Source organism: Pelophylax lessonae (genome assembly GCF_965119305.1).
Source record: "Pelophylax lessonae genome assembly, chromosome: 2".
Lineage (NCBI taxonomy): Eukaryota > Metazoa > Chordata > Amphibia > Anura > Ranidae > Pelophylax > Pelophylax lessonae.
In genome coordinates, this window is record NC_138769.1 from 493,468,456 (window position 1) to 493,493,545 (window position 25,090).

The 25,090-nt window shown below is 42.9% G+C and overlaps 1 protein-coding gene across 1 annotated transcript in view; it reads left to right on the forward strand.

Moving 5' to 3' along the window:
- ABCC4 (ATP binding cassette subfamily C member 4 (PEL blood group)) overlaps positions 1–25,090 on the forward strand; it is a gene marked incomplete at its 5' end in the record, with an annotated part of 504,496 nt that overhangs the window by 213,713 nt on the left and 265,693 nt on the right. The window contains 5 exons of the mRNA XM_082245314.1: positions 1,884–1,980; positions 7,187–7,399; positions 9,741–9,881; positions 14,762–14,799; positions 16,778–16,881. Of these exons, the coding sequence (XP_082101440.1) occupies positions 1,884–1,980; positions 7,187–7,399; positions 9,741–9,881; positions 14,762–14,799; positions 16,778–16,881 (593 nt within the window). The remainder of the gene's footprint in view (positions 1–1,883; positions 1,981–7,186; positions 7,400–9,740; positions 9,882–14,761; positions 14,800–16,777; positions 16,882–25,090) is intronic.

Below are 25,090 nucleotides of genomic sequence, written 5' to 3' on the forward strand. Positions count from 1 at the left end.
AAAAAAACGGCAAGGAAGGAGACTTTGCTATCTTGGGTTATCATTCCTGCCCAGCTCTCTTCTCTTGGACATGAATTCTTCCCCTTATGCTGTAAAAAGGAGGAGAAGGGAAGGTGTTCTTTAGTCTAGTAAGGCCCCTTTCACACATGTCCGTTCCGCCGACGGACTCCGTTTTTCTCAGTGGGGATTGATCCGCCGATCCCCGCTGAGCAGGCTGATGACCGTTCCGTCTACGCTCTGTATGCGGAGACAGAGGTGTCAGATCCCCGCTCTCCTCTATGGGGGAATCGGGTAAGAATGGATCACATGTCCCTTCTCATCCGATCCGCCAAACGGATGGAAAATAGGGTTTCCATCCGTCCGGATTTGATGGACGGGATCGGATGTCAGCGGACATGTCTCCGCTGACATCCGATGTCCCATAGGGATGCATGGGGCATCCAATCGGGTCCGCCTGAAAAACTGACAGGCGGATCTGAACGGACCTTATGTGTGAAAGGGGCCTAAAAGAGAACTTGTCAGTGCTGACAACACTGCTTAAGAGTTCATTGTTGCAGAGGCAATGTGTTAGCTAAAATGGCACATATATTTTTCTGGCAAAATTTGCAGGTATTTTTCTGTACTTGCAGTGCTGTAAAATAGACAGAACATGGGGATATGTGCGTATATTGCATTGATGTTTGGCAGATAAAGCCGTAAACATGAATGCATTCTAACCATATATTAAGTGGTGTTCTCTCCTGAATACAAGAATGTATGTGGTTTTTTTTTCATCTGGTTTTTAGAACAAGAAAAGTAGTATAATAAACATAAAAGTATAATAAAAGTATAATAAAAGTAGTAAAATAAACATTCCCCAGTAAACTTTTTGTTAAAATTCCTAACCCAGTGCTTGCAGTTTACAACTTTCAATGCTTTTGGATCCTGTTCTCTCAGTGCTGCTTAGTTGAACTTCTGGTCTTCACAGGAAATAGTTAATAGTGGACAGTGCAGTCTCTAGTCATTTTGGAAAATGGATGAGGGAGGCGCAAGGAAGTACCTTGTTATCCTAGGTATAGGGCTGTGTGTTTTTATTGTATACTGATGTACACAGTATAGGGAGACACAACTCTAGTCTCTGCATACATGGGTGACACCATACAATGCTGCAAGACCAAGGAGACACCCTGAAACAGGAAACCTGGGGCGGTGATCATGGCGCCATCTTAAACTAGAATTGAAAAATAAAAAAATCTGCATACTCAGCAAGTGATTCAGTCAGCTGCTGAAAGTGCTTAAAAAGAGCTTAATATCATTTTAGACTTTGGATTTAATTTTTTTTGTACTGGCACACAGTGAAAGAATTATTGCAGAGCACAGCTGCTTGTGCCCCAAATTTTATTAGCATCTGGCTTTAAGTGGAAGAGGTGATTAGCATGCTGGGACATTTTTTTCAGTCATTTGTACAGCACATTTCCATTTATGAAATACGGTTATTCCCAATATATACATGTTAGGATTATTGTATTGAAGCTTAAGTCCTTTTTTTTTTTTTTTTTTTTTTTTCAATTTTTCCAATGCAATCATCATTGCTAGTGATCAGCTTTAGCTCCATTTCATGTGGATCCAGGACTGAACATTTTTTCTTTTACTTGTAGCAGAAAATCAGTTTTTCCTACAACAGAATTAGAAATTAATTTCCAATTAATTGAAATCTTTATACTAGTATGAGTTTGATGTTTTCCTAAATTGTGATTTTCATGAATGATCATCTTCAGGAGCAAACAATGATAATGGTTTCTTTGTATATAGTGGAATTTCTTTTAGTTTGATTTTGATCAAAGTTTGGTCTTTTGTCTGGTTAGAAATGTCACTGTACTTAACTGTTGTCTTCTTCTTGGAAGGTGCATCAGCCAGGCTCTGCGTAAGAAGCTCTGCATCTTGGTAACCCATCAGCTTCAGTACCTAAGTGCCGCCAAACAAATTCTCATCCTTAAAGAGGTATGCTTTTATTGTAAATGTCCCTGTAACTGACATTTTCATGAATTTCATGGGGCTTAAATGCTGCCAACAGGGGAACTAAAGCCGGCCATACATGGCCAAATGGGCCGGCCGGGAAGGCTCTCCATGTCCTCCACCGGCAGAACACAATAGCACTGTGGGAGGCATTCCCCCATCTACACCAACTATTTTGATGGGGGGATCAAGTGATTTTCTTTCCTTCCACCCGTGGTCGAAGGAGAGAAAATCAAATCCTCTATGGGCTGCTTAAAGTGGTTGTAAACCCTAAAATATACTGGTCTCAGGTGAAACTCAGAGATGAAACAAATCCTCCTACATAAGTTGTACCTGTTTATCTGCAGTCTTCTCTTTTCTATATCCATTCAAAGTGAAACATTTATAAAGCTTGTCTGAGCTGCCAGAAAAAGGAGGGAGTAGAGATCTGAAAAATTACACTCTGCAGAGCTCAGTGAAGAGAGCTCTGAGAGCTGATTGGAGTGAAGGGACACACCTCTATACAGCACACAGGAACAGAGCTGAGGCTGTCAATCAGCTGGAGGTCCCTTCCCTGTCATTATTTATAGAGGGATTCACTTTGTTCATATTTCATGTCTGAGTTTTACAACCATAAAAACAAGAAGTGAGGGCCCGTGGGACTTTAACGAGACATACAGCAGTAGTAAAATTACATTTGTTTATTGTATTAAAATAGTAAGAGAAATAAACATATAATATTTCAAAAGACAAAAATAATCATTGACAATAGAGTATTCCAATTATATACAAATACTTATTGGTCAGTTTGAACATCAACAATGTCACTGATCAAAGCAGAAAAAAAACGCTATACTCCTCCCACAAAAGATTGTGCTATTAAGTCCCTCCTGGAGTTGGGGGCAGAGGGACACCGGGCCAGAAGGACACAACACAGGTAACCCTCCAGATGGAAAGGCAGGAAGATGGAAAAGACCGAAACCTCTCCTGTCTGGCAGCGTCTGTGTCTGGCAATTCTGTCTGGCAAAACACAGTAGGGTCCATACAAGTGGATCTTGAGTACTTTTGAGTTCCCAGGCTGCCGCTAAATGAGACAATATCTGTGCTTCTCTCCTGATGAAGCGAAATAGTCTTTGCGAAATGCGTCGAGATTCATCCAGCACAGATTAGTGATATTGTTGATGTTCAAACTGACCAATTAGTATATGTATATTATTGGAATACTCTATTGTCAAAGATTATTGTTGTCTTTTCAAATATTATGTGTTTATTTCTCTTACTATTTTTATACAATAAACTAATGTAATTTTACTACTGTTGTATGTTTTGGTAAAGCCCCACGGCCCTCACTTCTTGTTTTTATGCAATACATTTGGGACTGAGACACGCATTCTTTCCATATGTCAGCCCAGCTCTTTTCTGAGTTTTACAACCACTTTAAGTATATTTTAAATAATTTAGAAAAAAGGTAGTTACACTGTAGACAGGGTTTCCTGAGAGTCCTTCCAAAAGGATAACTTTCATCATGGTAAATAGCAGGTATGTAAGTGAATGCCTCACCCACTGATTTGTAAGGCAATGTTTTGAATCAGAACAATGACCCATGGACATCACTGTTTCTGACGACTGGGTCTTATCAGCTGCCAGTAATCACGTGATGCTTTAAAAAATGGAGGTAGGTGATGTATTCACGTTCAGACCTGTGAAAAATTCAATTTGTCCAAAAGTCTGTTCTTTGCATACTTTGATGATTCGGTATAAGCCAGTCATAACATGACATTATGGGGTTGATTTACCAACACTGGAGAGTAAAAAATCTGGTCCAGTTCTGCCTAGAAACCAATCGGCTTCCAGTTTTTTTTTTTTTTTTTTTGTCAAAGCTTATTTGAACAAGTTGAAGTTAGAAGCTAATTGGATTCCATGCAAAGATGCAACAGATTTTGCACTCTCCTTAGTTACATAGTGAGGTTGAAAAAAGACACCAGTCCAACCAGTTCAATCTATGATGTGTGTGTGTGTGTGTTTGCAGCTAACAGTACATTGTATACCCCTGTATGTTGTGGTCGTTAAGGTGCCCATCTAATCGTTTTTTTAAACTATCGATGCTCCCTGCTGATACCACTGCTTGTGGAAGAGAATTCCACATCCTTACCGCTCTGACAGTAAAGAACCCTTTACGCAGTTTAGGGTTAAATCGCTTCTCTTCTAATTATAGTAAATGGCCACGTGACTTTTTAATTTCCCTTTCGCTGAAGAATTTGTTCCCTATGCTAGGGTCACCAGTATGGTATTTGTACGTTGATATCATATCCCTCTCAAGCATCTCTTCTCCAGAGAGAATAGGTTCAATGCTTGTAGTCTTTCCTCATAGCTGATGTCCTTTATTCCCCTAATTAGCTGTGTTGCCCTTCTCTGGACTCTCTCCAGTTCAAGCACATCCTTCCTGAGGACTGGTGCCCAGAACTGGACGGCATACTCCAGATGTGGCAGGACCAGACTCTTGTAGAGTGGGAGAACAATCGTTTTATCTCTAGAGTGAATCCCTTTTTTTTTTTTTATACATACCAGTATTCTGTTGGCTTTGCTTCCAGCAGCTTGGCATTGCATGCCATTGCTGAGCTTGTTGTCTACTAGGACCCCCAGAGGTTTTCCCCCTTATCGAGTAAATTGCGTTCGTATTTCTGCCATCCAAGTGCATTAGCTTACATTTTTCAACAATAAACCTCATTTGCAATGTCGTTGCCTACTCCATTATTTTTTTCAGGTCTTCTTGTAAAAATTCCCCATCCTGTGAAGAAGATATTGTCCTGCATAGCTTAGTATCGTCCGCATACTGAGATTGTGCTGGTCATTCCATCCTCCAGATAATTTATGAATAAATTAATCCGAGTACTCCCCATTTATCACCACCCTCTGGACTGGCCCCTGAAGCCAGTTTTCAATACAGGTACTCACCCTCTGGTCCATATCTACGTACCTCAGTTTATATAGTTGGCGTTTTTGTGGGGAACTTTATCAAATGCCTTTGCAAAGTCCAGATACACTACATCTAGAGGCCTTCCTTTATCTAGATGGCAGCTTACTTCTTCATAGAAGGTTAGAGGATTGGTCTGGCAAGAACGATTCTTCATGAAGCCATGCTGATTACTACTAATGATACCGTTTGTATTACTAAATTCTTGTATATAGTCCCTTATCATCCCCTCCAATAGCTTGCAGACTATTGATGTTAGGCAAACCGGCTGTAGTTCCCAGGGATATATCTTGGCCCTGTTTTAAATATTGGTGCCACGTTGGCTTTTCTCAAATCCGCTGGTACCATTCTCATCAGTAGGCTGTCCTTAAAAATTAGGAACAATGGTCTGGCTATCCTCCTTAAGGACCCTCGAGTGTAAGCCATCTGGTCCCGGTGACTAATTTATGTTAAGTTTTTCGAGTCTAGTTCTGAGTCTGTCTTCTGTTAACCATGAGGGTGCTTCCTGTGACATGTTATTAACTTTGACATTACAGTCTAGGTTACTGTATCCCGCCAATTCTTTTGTGCCTTCTCTCCTTTATAGCCAGATTCCCTTCATCATCCTTTATGGGGCCAATATGTTGTGGCCTCACTTTCTTACCATTTATATACTTAAAGAATTTCTTTGGGTTTTTCTTGCTCTCTTCCGTTATGTGCCTTTCGTGTTCTATCTTAGCCGACTTGATTGCGCTCTTACATTTCCTATTGCATTCTTTGTAGTGCTGGAATGCTGCCAATAACCCCTCTGCTTTGTATTTCTTGAAGGCATTTTCTTTTGTTTTTATATGCATTTTTTGGAGTTTAGCCATCCAGGGTTTATTTTAGCTCTTTTAAACGTATTCCCTGTCTGAATGCACTGGCCAATACTTGTATTAAGTATGCTCTTAAAGCACTCCCATTTTTCTCCAGTGTTCTTTGTTCCTAGGATTCTATTCCATTTATTATCGTCTAGCATAGAGCGCAGTTTAAGGAAATTGGCTCTTTTGAAGTAAAGTCTGTGCATTACCCTTATGTTTTCCATTTCTGTGATTTATACTGAAACTAATTGACCTATGGTCACTGTTTCTAAGTTGCCCCTTATTTCTAAATCTGCAATCGGGTCTGTATATTTGTTACATAGTTTGTGAGGTTGAAAAAATACATCATTCCATCCAGTTCAACCTATGATGTGTGTGTGCTGTTAACCATACATTGTATACCCCTGTATGTTGTTGTCTTTAAGGTGCCCATCTAATATTTGTAATTAGTAGGTCTAATAACGCATTGTTTCTCATTGGTGCGTTTAACATCTGACTCATGAAGTTGCCCTGCAAAACATTTAGGAAATGGTGGGCTTTAGATGAATGTGCGGTTCCTTCTTCCCAGTCTATATCTGGATAATTAAACGTTTTTAATAAATCAACCCCTATGAGTCCATGTTGCCTTCACTTGTTATCCTTCTGTTGAGTTCCTAAAATAAAGGAGCCTACATAAAGGAGATATTATAAGCTGCTGTGTTAACATGAATACAGAGATTTACAGAAGATCCCAGTAAGCATGAGGCTGGTAAAATCCTTTGCGCGGTTAATTGAGTGAATATTCCCTTCAATTATCCAATCATGCCAAACTGAGTATCCAATCATGCCAAACTTTAAATACCCAATCATTTGAAGGGAAGAAAAAAAAAACAGATTTACTTTTCACATGATTGGATAAATAAAGGGAATATTCACTTATTGTATTAAGTGAAGATGCTCAACTCCTTTAGTAAATCCGCCTCAATTAAACTCTCTGCTTTTGCTAGTGATGTCACATGCAGTAAATTTCTGTGCTAAAGTCAGTTACTCCACTCAGTTTAGTGTTCATCCCCTCCTCTATACCCCCTTGCTTGTGGAGTGTAAGGCCTACAACCTACTACAACATTGTGTGAATGTGTTTGTACTGGGCTCAGAGGGTATAAGTGCACAAGGAAAGCTTGGACTGCCACACATGCAGATCCATTGTTGTTCAGAAGATCAAGGGGATTGAAACTACAGGGATTCATCTTAAATGGTAGCTAGGTGCTAAGGGCGCAGGATGATAATCGTGTCCATTATTTGTCTGGGTTCCTGGTTTCTTTGTGCCAATGTAGACAAAATCTTCTAATGTTTGTTTTGTACATACATTTCACTTTTTTATAGCAAGTTAGTAAAATGTAAAAAATCTTTGATATTCAAGGGCCAGTTGGTAGGAAAGGGAACATTTGCGGAACTGTTGCAGTCAGGTGTCGATTTTGCATCCCTTCTGAAAAGTGAGGAAGAAGAGCTGTCACAAAATCCTGAGGGGCAGCTGGTGAAGTCCTCCAGAATCCGGACTTTCTCTCAGTCTTCAGTGTGGTCACAAGAATCCTCTGTACAATCACAGAAAGAGGGGGCAGCAGACACTTTGCCGGTAAGTTTCAGGAAGCTTAATGTATAGGAAAAACATGGTCATGCAAGTGTACTTCTTGTTGTTGTCCTTGCAGTAATTGTAGTTTGAGGGGAGACAATTCACAGCCAATAAATTAATTTTAAAGTGATATTATCCTTGTGTTTGAACAATTTTAAAGTGTTATTAAGCCTAAAATTTGTGAAGGGGGGATTGGAGAAAGAGGCTGCAGGAGCTGGAACATGTTACATGTTCCACCCTAAATACGGTTGGAACATGTAACTTTAACTTTTTAAATTATGGGTCCAGTCCCTGGCATTGTTGCCTGCCTCTTGCATATGTAATTTACTACAAGTACTATTATTATTTTATTTTATATATATATATATATATATATATATATATATATATATATATATATATATATGTGTATCTCTCAAGCACAGTAAGTGGCTGTTATAAAATAGGAAACATGATTAGAAGGGTTCACCATAGCCATGGGTCACATTTTTGAGAAAATTTAAACAAATAATTTTTCTCTTTCGTTCATTGACAGACACAGCACTTCATCTTCTTGACCGTAGGGTTATACTGCCCCCTACAGGAGAAGGGCACTAGGCAGAGAAAAAAGCTTGAGCACGCCTATGGGGCAGTCCCTGAGGGTATACTCCCACTTCCTGCTATAGGTCTTCAGTTTTTTTTCTGCCTAGTCAGGAGTAAGGACCTAGTTCCTTGCTGGGATCTCTGGTCCTGGCAATTTTTTCTTTTAAATATAATTTTTTCCTATTATTATTTTGTTCCTGTGAGAATTTACAATCAACTGCTGGACTGGGCGACGCACTGAATAATCTAGATCCTTAGGGTCCCCTCAGTCCGGCCGTAGCTCCGCACTAGGTCGGCCGCAACATAGCTCCACTGGACAGGGGCTGGCCTGCAAATTAAACGTCTCACGAGTGCGCATATGAACAGGCTTTGGCCCGAGTCGCAGCCTTTCCTTCTGGCCGACAACACCCACATTATGATGGAGCAGTTTCCTGTCCGGAGCAGTGCCCACCCTGTTCCTAGTGTGGTAAGTAGCTGTCCCCCCTCTACCCCTGGCGGGTTTTGGTGTGGACGTGGGCCCCTCCCTGGGATGGTCGGACCCCCAGGCTCCCCTCCCTCCCTGTTCACGTCTCCCCCCCCCCCCCTCACAGTTCACGTCTCCCCCCCCCCCCTCATCTCGGTGGTCTATTGCTGCCTGTCCCCTTCATCAGGGTGGACATACCTTTTTAGGGTACATGGGGTGCTGCACTGGCGATTGGGGGGGGGGGGGGAAGAGCACCGCCGGCGACCAAACGATTGTTCATTGGGAGGGGGAGAGGCTAGTTGGGGTTCCTGCCAGGACCCCCACTTCCTGTTGGGGTTTTTTTTTGGGGAGCACAGTGTGTCTGGGGTTATGTTGTGAGGGCAGCCCCTATAGGCGTGTCGAGTGAAAACTTTTCACTGCCTAGTCTGTAGATGGTGCATAACCCATTAGTGAAGAAGCATTGAGAGCTGCGTCTGTCAGAGGACTCAGAGAAAAGGATTTTACGGTAAGTTCTTACGAAAATCCAATTTTTTGACCTAAAATCCATTTCTCTGATGTTCATTGACTGACACAGCACCCACCCCTCTATGGAGTTGGGTTTGTTTCTTCTGACACTACTTGTTACAAAACTGAAGACCTATAGCAGGAAGTGGGAGTATACCCCCAGGGACTGCCCCATAGGTGTGCTCAAGCTTTTTTCTCTGCCTAGTGTCCTACTCCAGTAGGGGGCAGTATAACCCTACGGTCAAGAAGATGAAGTGCTGTGTCCGTCAGGGAACATCAGAGAAACGGATTTAACGTTAAGTCAAAAATCCCATTATTTAGGCAATAGCTGGTAATTTTTTAAATTAATTGAAGAGGACGCCAGATCAGTATAATCAAAAGATAAAAAGTGTAATTTATTAAGTATCACTTACATGTAAACAAGCTGTAAACTGCACACAGGGCTGGTATAGTTGCTCAGCTGAAAGTCTCTTAATAAATTACACTTTTTATCTTGCTTTTACTGATCTGGTGCCCTCTTCTATTTGTTACATGCCTTTGAGGGGATCCCAATACCTATCGAGGAGCTGCCAGTAAATGTATGTGTCCTTTCTCCTAACGAGCTTACCATCCCCCTTATATTGTCTTCCATGGACTTATTTGACTGTTTGGCCAGTGTAGCGCTGACTCACCTGCTATTCATTTGCGAGTGACTTTTGGATGTAGTTTTCATAACTGAGCCTTTTTGGGGTATACAAAATGTACTGTTCTGGGTTCACTAACATGTTTTTGTGGTGCCTGTGTCCTTTGTAACAGACTGAACCTGTGCTGACTTCAGTTCCAGAGGAGAGCCGATCTGAGGGAACTGTTGGCTTCAAGGTGTACAAGAAATACTTCCTGTCTGGGTCCAGATATCTGATGCTTTTTATTCTTTTATTGTTAAACATCCTAGCACAGGTACGTGTCAGTATTAAATGCAGCTTCCATGTTTTTCACATTATTTTTTTTTTTACTATTCTACACAATATTACCTCCTTCTTTGGTAAATTCTGCTCTTCTGCAACTTTCTTCCTTTATAGATATGCTCTCGCTCTCTCCTGCTCAATGCTATTTTTTGCACAGTAGGGCTATTTCCTTTTCGTTGCTATGCTCTCTCAGCATAATACTGCCCTTTCCTCTTCTCAGCAATTATGGCTGTGCTTAGTACTGCCCATTCATCTTCAAGGCTATGCTTTGCACAATACTACCCTTTCTTTTTCACAGCTATGCTTTCTAAGTACGCTACTGAATTACCCCCTTCACGGCTATGCTCTCTTCACAAAACTGCCATTTCCTTTTTATAGCTCTGCTCTTTGCCCAATTCTTTTCTGCTTTCCTCTTCTTGGCTGTGTTGTACACAGCACTGACCTTTCCTTTCTCTGTCTTCCCCTGCACAATACTGCTTTCACCTCCCTCTTGGTACAGTCCAACTCGTTCCTTTTCCTTCTCTGTTCAGCTATGCTCTGCTTTTTTTCTGTACACCATTGCTTCTTTCACCACGACCTGCTATTGTGATAGTGGACTCCATTCACAAAAGCAGATCGCATGCAGTATTTAGGTGTTTTCCCAACTACTGAATGCGCTCCTGAAAATGTCAATGCACTACTGCTTTATGTGGTATTTATCACATAAAGCAAAAGTGCTTGGTAAATACTGCATAAAACAGATGTTAAAGTAAATTCACAAAAGTAAAAAATAAATGCATGCGGTAAATAAATAGTGGTCCCGTCATGCCATATTTAAGGAACCAGCAGCTACCGGCATTCCTAACAACCAGTAAACAACATGGTTATTAAAGAGCGGGCAGCCGCCACATCCTTAACAACTGATGAGTCATCAGCCATCAGTGGGGTTCCCCGCTGACAGCTGAATGTAAAAAAAAGGATATGCTGATGTAACGTTAAAAAACCCTACCCCATGAAAATTCCCTACCCTCATCACTTCTTGTGCACGTTCGTCATGAATCAGCTGAGCCGCTGCCCAGTGCGCATGCTCAGGCAGTAAATGATCGGCTCACAGCGGAATTGACGAGGGTAGGGAATTTTCACGGGGTAGGGTTTTTTTAACGTTACAACGGCTTCCCGTGAAATAACCCTACCCTCGTCCCCAGTGCTTAAAGCGTTTTGTTAGCAAATGATGTCGGCTTCCCGTGAAAATACCCTACTCTCGTTCCCCGGCGGGTCGAGGAATATGTAAAAGTGTCTTCTAATGTAGTAAAATTTAAAATATATAAATATATTTTTTTTATCATTCCATTTTGATTAATATATATACATTTTTTTCCGTTAGGAGGCACTTTTAAATTTTTCTGGACCCGCCGGGGAACGAGGGTAGGGTATTTTGATGGGAAGCCGCCGCTTTAAGGACTGGAAAGCAGGGTAGGGTTTTTTCACGGAAGCCGAGATCATTTACTGTGCGCGCATGCTCACTGGGCAGCGGCTCAGCTGATGTCTGACGTACCCTCACCGGAAGTGACGAGGGTAGGAATTTTCATGGGTAGGGTTTTTTAACGGAACACCGGCAAGAAAAAAAACAGTGTTGGGTCCCCCCCCCCCCCCCATCCATACCAGGCCCTTTAAAAAAAAATTGCTTGAGGTCCCCCAAAGATCATTATCTGAGCATGCAGCCCAGCAGGTCAGGAAAAGGAGCGATGAGCGAGCCCCTCCCCTCCCTTCCTGAACCATACCACTATACTAGGCCACATACTCTCAACATTGGGGGGGGGGGGCAAGGGACTTTTTCCCACAACCCTGGCCAGTGGTTGTGGGGGGTCTGGGGGCAGCGGGCTGCTCGAAATCTTGAAGCCCCCCTTAACAAGCCCCCAGATCCCGCCCCCCCCCACCGTGAATGAGTAATGGGGTACATAGTACCCCTACTCATTCATCCAAAAAAAGTGTAGTGTAAAAAACCACAGGAGGCAGTTTTTGACAAGTCCTTTATTAAAAAAAACAATAAAAAAAAAAGTTCCCCGGTGTAGATTCATAGTCTATCATGATGAATGACCCGAAGAAAAAAAAAACACTGCTGACCCCAAGAAAAAAAAGGCTCCACTTCTGAAGAAGGCTTCCGCTGTTTGACCGCTCTGCCGCCTCCCGCCGCTAAAGAAAAGAAGGGGCGGGGCCACCCTCGCCCCCTTGTGACGTCACTGACCCAGCATGCCCTCAGAACACCGGCCAGGGTTATGGGCTAGAGGCCCTTGTCCCCAAAGCACCCTCCCAATGTTGGGCATGTGGTCTGGTATAGATTTTGGGGGGGGGGGGGGACCTCACACCAATTTTTAAAAAATTTGGACCTGTGAGTTCCCCTCAAAATCCATATCGGAACCAAAGGGCCTGGTATGGATTGGAGGAGACCCCACACTTTTTTTTTTCCCCCCTAAACTTTAAATTGCTGGCAATTATTTTTTTTACATTCAGCTGTCAGCAGGGAACCGCAGGGCAGCCTCCCGCTCCTTAACAGTCAGCTATTTACAGTGTTGCTAAGGGTGCCAGCTGCTGCCGGTGTTAAATTACTGCAGGCTTTCACTACTAAAATATGGCATGTTTTTAAATAAAAAGCGCATGCTGTATTTTAGTAGCATTTTTTTAGTGAGTGACAAAATTAAAAAAAAAAAATGCTGTGTGGTATCTTACCACATACTCAGATGTGGTAAGATAACGCTTTGTGAATGGAGCCCATTGTCACTGATATTGCACACTTATTTTAGAGCGCACGCACAACCCAAACCGTCTGGACACCCAGTTGAGAAACAGATTCTTACAAAATAGCTGATGGAGCTAAACTAGTAAAGAGGAGAAATTGTGTGTTCATGGTGTCCATTTGTAATCTTACTATGTTCCTTACACAATATTATGTAAATAATAAGATTATATTAGATTGTTACAGATTATGTAATATTATTAACAGTAATAATTATGTCCTTACACAATAGTTGCTGTTTATAGGGGGGTCTGTGCCGTGTAAAATGCAGAACCAGGCAATGCATAGCATGTAAGACTGAGACACATGTGTCATGGAACAGGGAAGGAGAAATACTGCTCTAGAGATACAAAAGTCATAGAGCAGTGCAAAATGAAGTGATTTATGTGGGAAAATTGGAGGTAAATGGCGCTGTCAGACATATAAATTAGGGAATATAAATATATCAATGGGTACACTGATGACGTGAAATAAATAAGTAAAAGTGTCAGATCATAAATTAGAACGTGATATAATGGATCATTATAATGTGTAAAATGTATATGTAAAACTAAATTATTATATGTTTAAAAAGTTGATAAAGGTCTATTGTGAATAAATAATAAATATTAGTGCAAATATAAGTGATAAAATGGATTCGGTATGTGACAATAAAAAATATAAATCTGATCCAATTCTGAAACACATTAATAAAATCAATACATAAAGTGGTATATTGCATAAATTCAGTAGCTAGAATAAATAGATAAATATTAAACAATTAAGGTGCTAATAATCAAGTGCATCAGTGTGCTGGTAAGCCAAAAAGTATAAGCAATATGTGAAATGATCAAATCATAAACAGTGTCCCAGCAAATTGTATAAAGTGTCCATAGAAATAACCATAAAAGTAACCATAAAGATTCTGGTGCCACAAATAATCAAATATAAATAAGTCCCAAGTTGTAGAGGGAGAAGAGATTATCAGGAGAAGGTGGATTCCAGAGGTTCCAAAAAATGGTGGGGGTGCTCAGTATAAGGAATAAGTGCTCCCCTCCTATTGCTCCCGCACTCACCAGATGATGGTACCCCCACAGGGGTAAACAGCGTTTGGGGTGACTCTCAAGGGTCCCTCCGAAGGCTGGTTAATAATCCACTTAATCCCGACCTCTTATAGTGTATTCTTCTCCAGGGAAAATTGGTAGGTAATGACTCCTCATAAGTACTCCGATATAAATGAGAGAGATCTGGGTGAAGGAAGAAAAAAGGGACTCCAATAGTGAAGTATTGTAATACAAAGGTGCTTTATTAAACATAAATTACAATACTCACATTCAATATAGAAGAAAAAGTGCATGTATGTCCTAGGGACCGCAACACCCTTGTGTAGCGGTTGTTCCGGGACGCGGTGCGTTCCACCGGCCGGATGTGCTTCTCAGTCAACAGGAAGCGGAACTGACGTGACCACGCTCTACGCGTTTCGTCATCAATGACGTCATCAGGAGCAGCGTATGGTCACGTCAGGTCCGCCTATTGTTATACTTCCTGGTTGCTGGGCAACGACAATTGTAACCTCCATGGCCGCCAATAGTGATTTATAGCAATCAATTAAAATATACTATTTTGCTGTGGATACAGTAATGTGAGAACTGAAGTTTTTCTTATTTTGGCTATATTGTTGTTCTGATGGTTTGTGTCTTTCATATCTTGTTGAGGCACTGTCTGTTTCTTGTGTTACTGCTCCACTAAAAATACTAATTGACTGCCTGTTTTAGCATCTTGTACGCCAATAAATTCTACTTGCTGCAGGGGATCCTCAAAGCATGATCTTGCAATGCTGACCTTGTCTGCCATTTATCAGTGTGTGAAAGAAAAAATATCTCAGTTTTTTCATGCCAGACACTTTGGCTCTCCCATTATTCTAGTGCAGTTTAAGACAATGAAATTAAAAAAATGTAACTTGAAAATTATGTCCTCTGTCACTTGTTAAAAACAAGTAAAGAAACCCTAAGTTAGTAGTCTTTGCTAGTATCTATTGACTAGTAGCATCACTGAGACGTTTCTTTATTCATGGAAAATGTATAGGTTTGTATCTAACTTCATTTATTGTGCTTATACAGGTGGCCTATGTTTTGCAAGACTGGTGGCTTTCTTACTGGTAAGATTTCTAAAAACTATATAGATAAACACTTGGAATAAAGAATTTGTGATGGACTAAAGTTCAAAAACACATCTTTGTTTAGTCTTTAGACTGGTATTCGTGTATTAAAAATTTCCTCTCACTTCTTGTCCTATTCACCCCTTATACACACTGTGTCATCAAAGCAGGAAATAATGGTAGCAGAGAGCACAGCAAAGTACAACTATTGTGTAGCATTGCTAAACCAGAAGCAGCCTTTGCATTCCTAATGAGCAAAATTGAAGTAAGCAAGTACAGATTGATTTATCAACCAAGTATTAAAACGTCATTTTAAAACATCCCCAGCTTCTTATTTTGAAGCCTTGGATATTGGGTATAGCAGCTGTACAGACCCTAGATTACAAGCACAATTCTACCCAATAGTTCCTTAGTGATATAAGAAACTGTTAGAGGGTTTTACGTCTTAGTGTCTACCAAAAATTGAAATTGCAGTTTTCGGTGGACTTAACCTCATGAGCAGTATAAAAAAATATGCAATAATTGTTTTGTTTTGTGCTCTAATTGGATTATTTTCATCTTACATTTTGTGTTTTCCACATTTGTATATTCTTGAAAATGATACACTATATTTTACATGCCAAGTATAAAGCTATTCTATCTATCTACACCCCCTCTTCTGTCTCCCCCTTCTTTTCTGCTGCCTAAAATTGTCAATATCCTACCTATTTTTGTTTCAAACATTATTACCACCCTTTTTTTTTTTCTAGTAAGGCTTCTCATAAAATTACATTACAGGGCATGACTTGGTTGAACAAGCCCTAAGGCCCCTTTCACACTGCCATTTACTTCAGTGTTTTGTGCAGGGCCATGTCCTGTTGTCACAGGAATGCACAGGTGTTGTGTTCATCCCCATGCTGGCAGTCCCATAGATGCCTATTGGGTCACATGGCTGCATGGACACAGCAGCTGTGTCACAATGTGAATCTCTGTGGATGTGGGTGCATGTTCCAAAACTCGCCATGGGAGCACATGCATCTGCACGGATGTCGCATTGGGAAACAGCTGTGTCCGTGCAGCCGTGTATCGCGTGTCTAGACATCTATGGGACTGCCAGCACGGGGATGGACGCAACACCTGTACATCCTGTGCTGTCAGAACATGGCCCTGCACATTACATTGTAGTAGTTGGCTGTGTAAGCATGCCCTAGATTTAAATCTGGCCAGGCTATTGACATTTTAATATTTACATTTTTTAACAAGCAGTTAATTTGCTTTTAAACAGCTCTTCATTGCCCTCTCTAGCTATGTGCACTTTGGTGCAATTCATTTTCAGAATTCACAACAGAATTGCTCAGATCCGTTTTGCACACCATATGAGATTCAACCATGTGATAAAAAGGGGGCTGCAACAACTCCCATCTGGTCACTATACACAACATACAACAGATGAAATATGATGTCAGTACACTGATAAGCTTGTTTCAAACTGCAAAGCTCTTTGTTTCTATGATCACATAAGCAACATTTCAGGACCACATAGGGCCCTTTCTTCGGACATGTAGTCTGCCTAGCATTGATGGAGTGCAGCTTGCCACTCTTCTAATCTCTAATGTAAATACAGAGGAGGTGAATTAGGGCCAGCATGAACTCAGCTGCCAACTTGAGAGACTTCAGTGCTTCTCTTGTTAATTTAAAGTATTGCTCCAGTGTCCGCAGCCACAGAGGTCAGCGAAGACCTGTTTTAAAACATGTTTGTTAAGAATGTCATTTTTTTTAAATATTCAAAACCTGGCCACGGGTTAATTTTACTGAGCTATCCAGTAGTGAATATTCTTTTAAAACGTTCTGGCCGGGCGCATGCATTTGGTTCAGTGTGTAGAGAGGCACGAAGTAATGGTGACAGCACTGTAGCCTCGCTATCATGTGCTCAACCCTATTGATAGTGACATGTTTCCAGTGAGAGTTCTGATGAGATGATTCTGTTTTTATGTGTTAGGGCATCAGCGCAAGAGAAGCTGAATGTTACTGATGTCATTGTTGGAACCAATGTAACCCAAACAGAGAAGTTAGATAACAGATTGTATCTTGGAGTCTATGCAGGTAATGTACCATCTGCTTTTATGGTATCTTTTTGAATATGATACATAATTTTATGCATGCAATAATATCACATTATTAAACAAAACCGGAGCTTTACTTCAAATTGGTATATATTAGTGGTGCACCGAAATGAAATTTCCAGTGCCAAAAATTCAGGATGCACTTGGCCAAAAACCAAAACGGACAGTTAAAAAATTTAAAATTTTGAAGTGAATGGGACGCGATTTTGCATTGAAGTCAGTGGGACGCAATTTTGCATTGAAGTTAGTGGGGCATGATTTCACATTGAAGTCAATAGGACACAATATGCCATTATCAGCACCGTTTTTTTCTATATCAGTAAAACGCTGATAACCCTATTTCTCTATCGCTCATTGACAGACGTAGTCTTCTTGATTCTCAAGAGCTGGGTTATGTTGTCTCCGCAGGAGTAGGACTAGGCAGAAAGACAAAACGTTCTGGCTCCACCTTAGGGGCAGTCCCTGAGGGTATATCCTCCCTCTCTCTGCTACAGGGAATCAGTTTTTTTCTGTCTAGTCAGAAGGTGGCCTTCTTGGTGGCTATTACTTCTGCACGCAGGGTGTCAGAACTGGCCGCATTATCTTGTCGTTCACCATATCTGGTGGTTCATAGAGATAAGGTGGTTCTTCGTCCGAATCCATCCTTCCTACCAAAAGTGGTTTCAGAATTTCATCTGAATGAAGAAATTGTATTACCTTCCCTGTGTCCTAAGCCCAGTCATCCTCGGGAGTTTGCTTTACACTCCTTGGATGTGGTCCGGGCGATGGTCCGGGCGATCAGGGTATACTTGAAAACGACAGACTCGTTTCGTAAGACGGATTCACTTTTTGTGATCCCAGATGGACCCAAAAAGGGGTTGCCTGCATCTGCCGCGACCATTTCCAGATGGATCAGACAGACGGTAGTGCAGGCTTATTCTATTAAGGGTCGGGAGCCCCCGTTCCCTGTTAAGGCGCACTCCACTCGGGCACTTAGTGCGTCATGGGCCTTTCGCCATCAGGCGTCAGTGGTCCAGGTGTGCAAGGCGGCTACCTGGTCGTCGGTGCATACCTTTTCTAAACATTATAAAGTTGATGTAATGGCATCGTCTGATGCCTCATTTGGCCGCAAGGTTTTGCAGGCCGCAATTTGAGGAGACCAGTGGTCTACCTCGAGGGTTTTTTTCCGTTGGAAAATTTTTTCTTTAGTCTCATTCTTTGTTTATAATGAGCCTTTAAAACTTCTAGTTTGGCACCGGTTGGGCCTTCTAGATTGGATTTGATTTTGTCAATCCCACCCCTCATTTGTGGCACTGCTTCTGGATGTCCCAGCTCTTGAGAATCAAGAAGACTACGTCTGTCAATGAGCGATAGAGAAAAATGGATTTTTGTAAGAACTTACCGTAAAATCCTTTTCTCTTAAGCTCATTGACAGACGTAGTACCCGCCCCTCTATCATTGAGTTGGGTTTAGTTAAATTCTCTGTACTGCTTTAAACAGAACTGATTCCCTGTAGCAGAGAGAGGGAGGATATACCCTCAGGGACTGCCCCTAAGGTGGAGCCAGAACGTTTTGTCTTTCTGCCTAGTCCTACTCCTGCGGAGACAACATAACCCAGCTCTTGAGAATCAAGAAGACTACGTCTGTCAATGAGCTTAAGAGAAAAGGATTTTACGGTAAGTTCTTACAAAAATCCATTTTTTCCGCCAATAGTTTTTGATGGCTATAATGGTGCATCCTTAATATACACTGCTCAAAAAATAAAGGAGGACTTTAAAAACACATCAGATCTCAGTGGGGAAAGTTATCATGCTGGATATCTATACTGATACGGACTGGGTAATGTGTTAGCAACGAAAGGATGCCACATCGTTTGAATTCTGGCTTCTGTAGGTTGATCATTTTCATTTCCATCAAAGACACCCCGAAAAAATGATGAAGTAGGCTAATCCATTTTGCTAAAATTTCATTGCAGCAACTCAAAATGGTACTCAGTAGTTAGTATGACCCCACGTGCTTGTATGCATACCTGACAATGTTGGGGCATGCTCCTAATGAGACAAGGAATGGTGTCTGGAGGTAATTTTGCAGGCTCTGGCAGTGCTTATCCTGTTCCTCCTTGCATAAAGGAGCATATACCGGTCCTTCCAGTGGGTTAAGGACCTTCTACAGCCCTGTCCAGCTCTCCTAGAGTAACTGCCTGTATCCTGGAATCTCATCCAAGCTCTTAAGACTGTGCTGGTAGACACAGCAAGCATCTTGTAATGGCACATATTGATGTGCCATCCTGGAGTTGGACTGCCTGTGCAACTTCTATAGGGTCCAGGTATCGCCTCATGCTACCAGTAGTGACACTGACCCTAGCCAAATGCAAAACTAGTGAAAAACAGTCAGAAAAGATGAGTAGGGAAAAAAATGTCAATGGCCTCCACCTGTAAAACCATTCTGGTTTTGGAGGTCACCTCATTGTTGCCCATCTAGTGCACCTGTTCTTAATTTAATTAACACCAAAGCAGCTGAAACTGATTAACAACCCCCTCTGCTACTTAACTGACCAGATCAATATTCCAGGAGTTTATTGACTTGATGCTATACTATGAGACAAAGGTAAACTTATTTGATTCAGATGGTGTCAAGCCTGTGTGGCGGCAACCAGGTGAGGAGTACAAAGACAAGTGTGTCTTGCCCACAGTTAAGCATGGTGGTGGGAGTGTCATGGTCTGGGGCTGCATGAGTGCTGCCGTCACTGGGGAGCTACAGTTCATTGTGGGAACCATGAATGCCAACTTGTACTGTGACATACTGAAGCAGAGCATGATCCCCTTCCTTCATGGACTGGGCCGCAGGGCAGTATTCCAACATAACGACCCCAAACATACATCCAAGATGACCACTGCCTTGCTAAAGAAGCTGAGGATAAAGGTGATGGACTGGCCAAGCATGTCTCCAGACCTAAACCCTACTGAGCATCTGTGGGGCATCCTCAAATGGAAGGTGGAGGAGCGCAAGGTCTCTAACATCCACCAGCTCCGTGATGTCGTCATGGAGGAGTGGAAGAGGACTCCAGTGGCAACATGTGAAGCTCTGGGGAACTCCATGCCCAAGAGGGTTAAGGCAGTGCTGGAAAATATTGATGGCCACAGAAAATATTGACACTTTGGGCCCAATTTGGACATTTTAACTCATGGGTTTACTCACTTTTGTTGCTAGTGGTTTACACATTAATGGCAGTCTGTTGAGTTTTTTTTAGGGGACAGCAAAATTACAATGTTATACAAGCTGTACACTCACTACTTTACATTGTAAAAAAGCGTCATTTCTTCATTGTTGTCCAATAAGAAGATATAATAAAATATTTACAAAAATGTGAGATACTGTATACACCATCCAGTCCAAAGGGTGAGGTGCACTGCAGTGATTAGAGTATTAGAGTAAGTGCAAAGCAATCAGGCCCTCCCACAGGCCATATATATAGAGAAAAAGGAATGGAATGTTTTTTTCTTTTAATGAAAATATAAAACAGTTGTATTTAAAGTATTCAAGCTTAACAGTTTCAGGCTAAACGGATAGCGCCCTTCTTCAAAACCATTTAATAATTATTATTTATAATTTACCAGTGTTTTTAATTTTGTTAAAAAACACTGGTAAATTCTAAATAATAATTATCCATCTGTCCCAGAGTTTTATTTTCCACCTTTACCTTCCTATCGTTGCGGGAGAAAACTATTCACCATAGATTGGTTAGATCTAACTAATATCGCCCACAGATTCCACTAACTATATTTCTCGATCATCCATCGACAGACGCAGCCTCATCTCCATGAGCTGAGTGAGTTATGCTCCTCCCATCAGGAGTAATCTAGGCTGGAAAATTTGAATGTACATGCCCCAGGGGCTGTCCCTCCAGGCATAACCCCCACTGCCACAGCCTAGCACATCAGGTTGTTTCTGCCTAGAGAAGGAGTAGGACCTAGGTTTCCTGCTGGGACTCCGGTTTCCATTTTCTTATTTGTTTTAAGAATATTTTGATTTTATTTCTCTTTGCTCACTTGCTAGCTAGTGTTCAGGGAAGACTTTTCCTGGTGATTTGCAAGCAACGATGCCGGCTGGGGCTTTGGATAATCTGGATAATCTAGATCCTTTTGGTCCCCCCAGTCTGGCTTACAAGCGTGAGCAGGTTATAGTTCTGACCTAGACCTAACCACGACGGTCCCCCTTTTCCAGAGGGGGATGAGCCTGCGAGCGGATGCCTCGCCGGGACACGACGACCTTGAACGCCCTAAGTATCCCGCGGCTGACAGCACCCCCATTTCAGGTGGGAGGCAACGGCCGCTGCCTTCTCCTTCTATGGAGGTGTCCTCTGATTCCGAGGCTGATGGGGTCGCCCTAGACGCCCCTCTACCCGAGGGGTCGCTGTCCTCGCAGTTAGATGGTGTAAAGGACCTGTCCTCTTCAGCTGCAGTGCGGGAACGAGCCTTAGTGGAAGCCCTGATTATTTCAGTGCGGGATACTTTAAAATTGGCTGATGAGCCCATGCCGGCAGGGACTCAGGGGGCTGACAGGGTTTTTCCTTGTCCCGACACCTTTCACGATAATGATAATGTGAATGACCAATGCCGGCATGTTAAGCCCATGTTAGTGGTGCCTAAACGCTTTAAACGTCGGTACCCTTTTGCTGAAAAGGTCTCCCACCGTTGGACGGTGCCACCTAAAGTGGACCATCCAGTTTCCAGATTGAACAAATCTACCCTTGTGCCTGTAGAGGATTCCCTAGTTTTTATGGATCCAGTGGACAGGTGGGTGGAATCCCTTTCCCGCCATCTTCATGTGCTGGCGGGTTCTATTTTGAAACCGATTTTAGTGTCTGTGTTAGTGTCACAGATAGTGATGGAATGGATTAGGGGTTTGCGAGAGTCCTTGGACCCCGAGATGGTTCATCCGGAACAGCTGGAACTCTTGGACCAGGTGATCCAGGCTCTGGTGTTCCTGTGGATGCGTCTATAAATGCAGGCTCCCCTGGTGGCCAGGGTTTCTGCTGTGGGCATTGTTTTAAGACGCATGGTTTGGTTGAAGAGCTTCTAAGAAAGCCTTAGCTGATCTCCCTTTTCTGGGAGACCTTTTGTTTGGCTACTCATTGGATGAGTTAATCAAGGACCTGACTGGCGGGAAGAGTACTCTTCTTCCTCAATCCTCCAAGGGTAAGACTCCCCGTACTAAGCGGGGTCTCTACTTTTCTGCTCCTAAACGTTTTTTCGTGCCTACGGGGCGCAAGAAAAAGGTAAGCCGTTCAGAACTTCTGGAGGAGCTAAGAAACCCTTGGGCAAGCCCACGGCCGGCCAGTCCGGTGCGACAGACAAGTCCTCATCAGCATGAGCATGTGTCAGAGGTGAGGGGATGTCTGCGCTTCCTTCAGGAACCCTGGACTTCCTTCATTCAGGACGATTGGGTTCGCGAACTGATTTGCTCCGGGTACAAGATCGAATTCTGGTCCCGGCCAGGGGACAGGTTCTTTCAGTCGAATCTTCACCTGTCTCCGAAGCGTTTGAAGGATCTGCGGGGAGGCTGTGCAAGCTCTCCTGGCTCAAGGGGTGATTGTGCTGGTTCCTCCGCAGGAACGCTCTCAAGGTTTCTATTCAAACCTGCTCACTGTGCCCAGAAAGGAGGGCAAGGTGCGTCCAATCCTGGACCTCAAGGCTCTGAACCGCTTTGTGGGGGTGCAGAAGTTTCGAATGGAGTCCATAAGGTCAGTGGCGGCATCTTTGAATTGGGGGGATTTTCTGGCTTCCAGCGATCTCAAAGATTCGCATCTCCACGTCCCCATATTCGAGAGACATTAGCGATTTCTCCGCTTTGCGGTGGCAGAGGAGGACTTTCAATTTGTGGCGTTACCCTTTGGTCTCGCCTCGGCTCCCAAATTCTTTTTCAAAGGTCCTGGCTCCCATGCTTGCCTTGTTACGTCGGCGAGGTATGATGAGGGCGATCAAGCTCTGCCTGCTTCACTGGACGAGTCTGTAACACGGCTCTCCTGTTAAGGTCCAGTCGGAGAATGCCATGGCCGTGGCTTAAATGAATCATCAAGGGGGCACCAGGAGTGCCCTGGTGGCCAAAGAGGTGGCTGAGATTCTGGTGTGGGCGGAACACAATGTCCCAGCTCTCTCCGCAGTCCACATCCCGGGTGTGGAGAATTGGCAAACGGATTACCTGAGTCGTCAGGTGTTGGATCAGGGGGAGGGGTCCCTGCATCCGGAGGTGTTTCATCTCCTGTGTGCCCGGTGGGGGACTCCGGAGGTAGATCTGTTCGGTCTCTCCTCAATAGGAAAGTTCAGAGGTTTGTAACAGGTCTTGGGATCCTCTGGCTGATGCCACAGATGCTCTGGTGGCTCCTTGTAGTCAGTATCACCTGATATATGCCTTCCCTCTGCTAGTTCTCCTGCCAAGATTTCTTTGCAGGGTGGCGATGGAAGGCATTACTGTCATTCTGGTGGCACCAGACTGGCCCCGGCGATCTTGATACTCAGAGCTGGTAAAAATGGTTGTGGATCCTCCATGGTGTCTTCCTCTGCGGGAAGATCTACTATCTCAAGGACCGATCTTCCATCCTGCTTTAAGCTGGGTTTAACGGCTTGGCTGTTGAAAGCAAGGTGTTGAGGGATAGAGGGCTCTCTGATTCCTACCTTTTTGAAGGCCAGGAAGTCGACATCTAAGAAGATCTATCATCGTACATGGACATCGTACATTTCTTGGTGTGAATCGCTGCACCTGCACCCTCACTTGTTTTCTATAGATAGGGTTTTGGCCTTTTTACAAAAGGGGGTTGAGCAGCGCTTGGCGTTGGGTACTATCAAGGGCCAGGTTTTGGCCTTGGCTATTTACTTCCAACGTCCGTTGGCTGCTCATAGTTTTGCACCTTCATTCAGGGGGGAGCGTCATCTGGCCCACCTCCGAGGAGATCCCTATTACCGCTGTGGAATCTTAATCTGGTTTTGTCTGTTCTTCAAAAGCCTCCGTTTGAGAATAATAGAGAGCTTTCTCTGCTCTCTTTGTTGCAGACGGTTGCCTTCCTAGTGGCTATCACTTCTGCTCGTCTGCACTGTCTGGATGTGGTTTGGGCAATAATGGTTAATCCGACGGTTATGGAGTGCTTCGGGAAGTCAGGCTCTCTCTTTGTCCTTCCGGACGGTCCTCGCAAAGGATTGGCTGCATCTGCTGCAACCATTTCAAGATGGATCAGGCAGACGGTTGTTCAGGCTTATTTAATTAAGGGTCGCATTCTACTAGAGCGCTGAGTGCCTCTTGGGCTTTTTGCCATCAGGCTTCTGTTGTACAAGTTTGTAAGGCAGCGACTTGGTCATCTGTGCACACCTTTACAAAATTTGAAGATGCCTCTTTTGGCCACAAGGTTTTGCAGGCTGCTGTTTCATAAGAGAATGTTTTTTTGTTATTCTCTTAGGGGTCTTTTACCTGGGTGAGCTCATGTTGTTTGGTTGAGCTATGTTTAGCCTCTTGGAGTTGACGTTACTGTCTGGTTGTGGTTTTCCCACCCCTCATGCCTATACTGCTTTGGGACGTCCCACTCAGCTCATGGAGATGAGGCTGCGTCTGTCGATGGACGATAGAAAAAAATAAGATCTTTAAGATCTTACCGTAATATCTTTTCCTCTAAAGTTCATGGACAAACGCAGCACCCGCCCCTCTGTTTGGGGTTGGTTCTTTTGTCTTCACTGCTTTAAAACAAAACTGATGTGCTGGACTGTGGCAGTGGGGTTTATGCCTGGAGGGACAGCCACTAGGGCGTATACATTTAAAATTTTCCTGCCTAGACTACTCCTGATGGGAGGAGCATAACCCACTCAGCTCATGGAGATGAGGCTGCGTCTGTCGATGGTCATCGGTAAGATCTTACAAAAATCGTATTTTTTGGGTCCACGTAATAATGGCTATCCCTGTTTAAATTGTATACATTGAACAAACATGACTAAAGGGAAGTGTTTTTCTCATTAACGCAAGTGATACAGTATACAGAAAAGGGACCATTATACATGTCAATCCTCATATGTGATATATTTTATTAAGTGTCCATGCAGGCTTTTATATGTAGGGTAAATTACCCAGGTTTAAGAAATGCATTGCTTAAGATAAATATTCTATTTGGGACAAACTTGACAAATTTCCATTAGCAAGGCATTTCATGTAAAAGAGATATTCAGTGT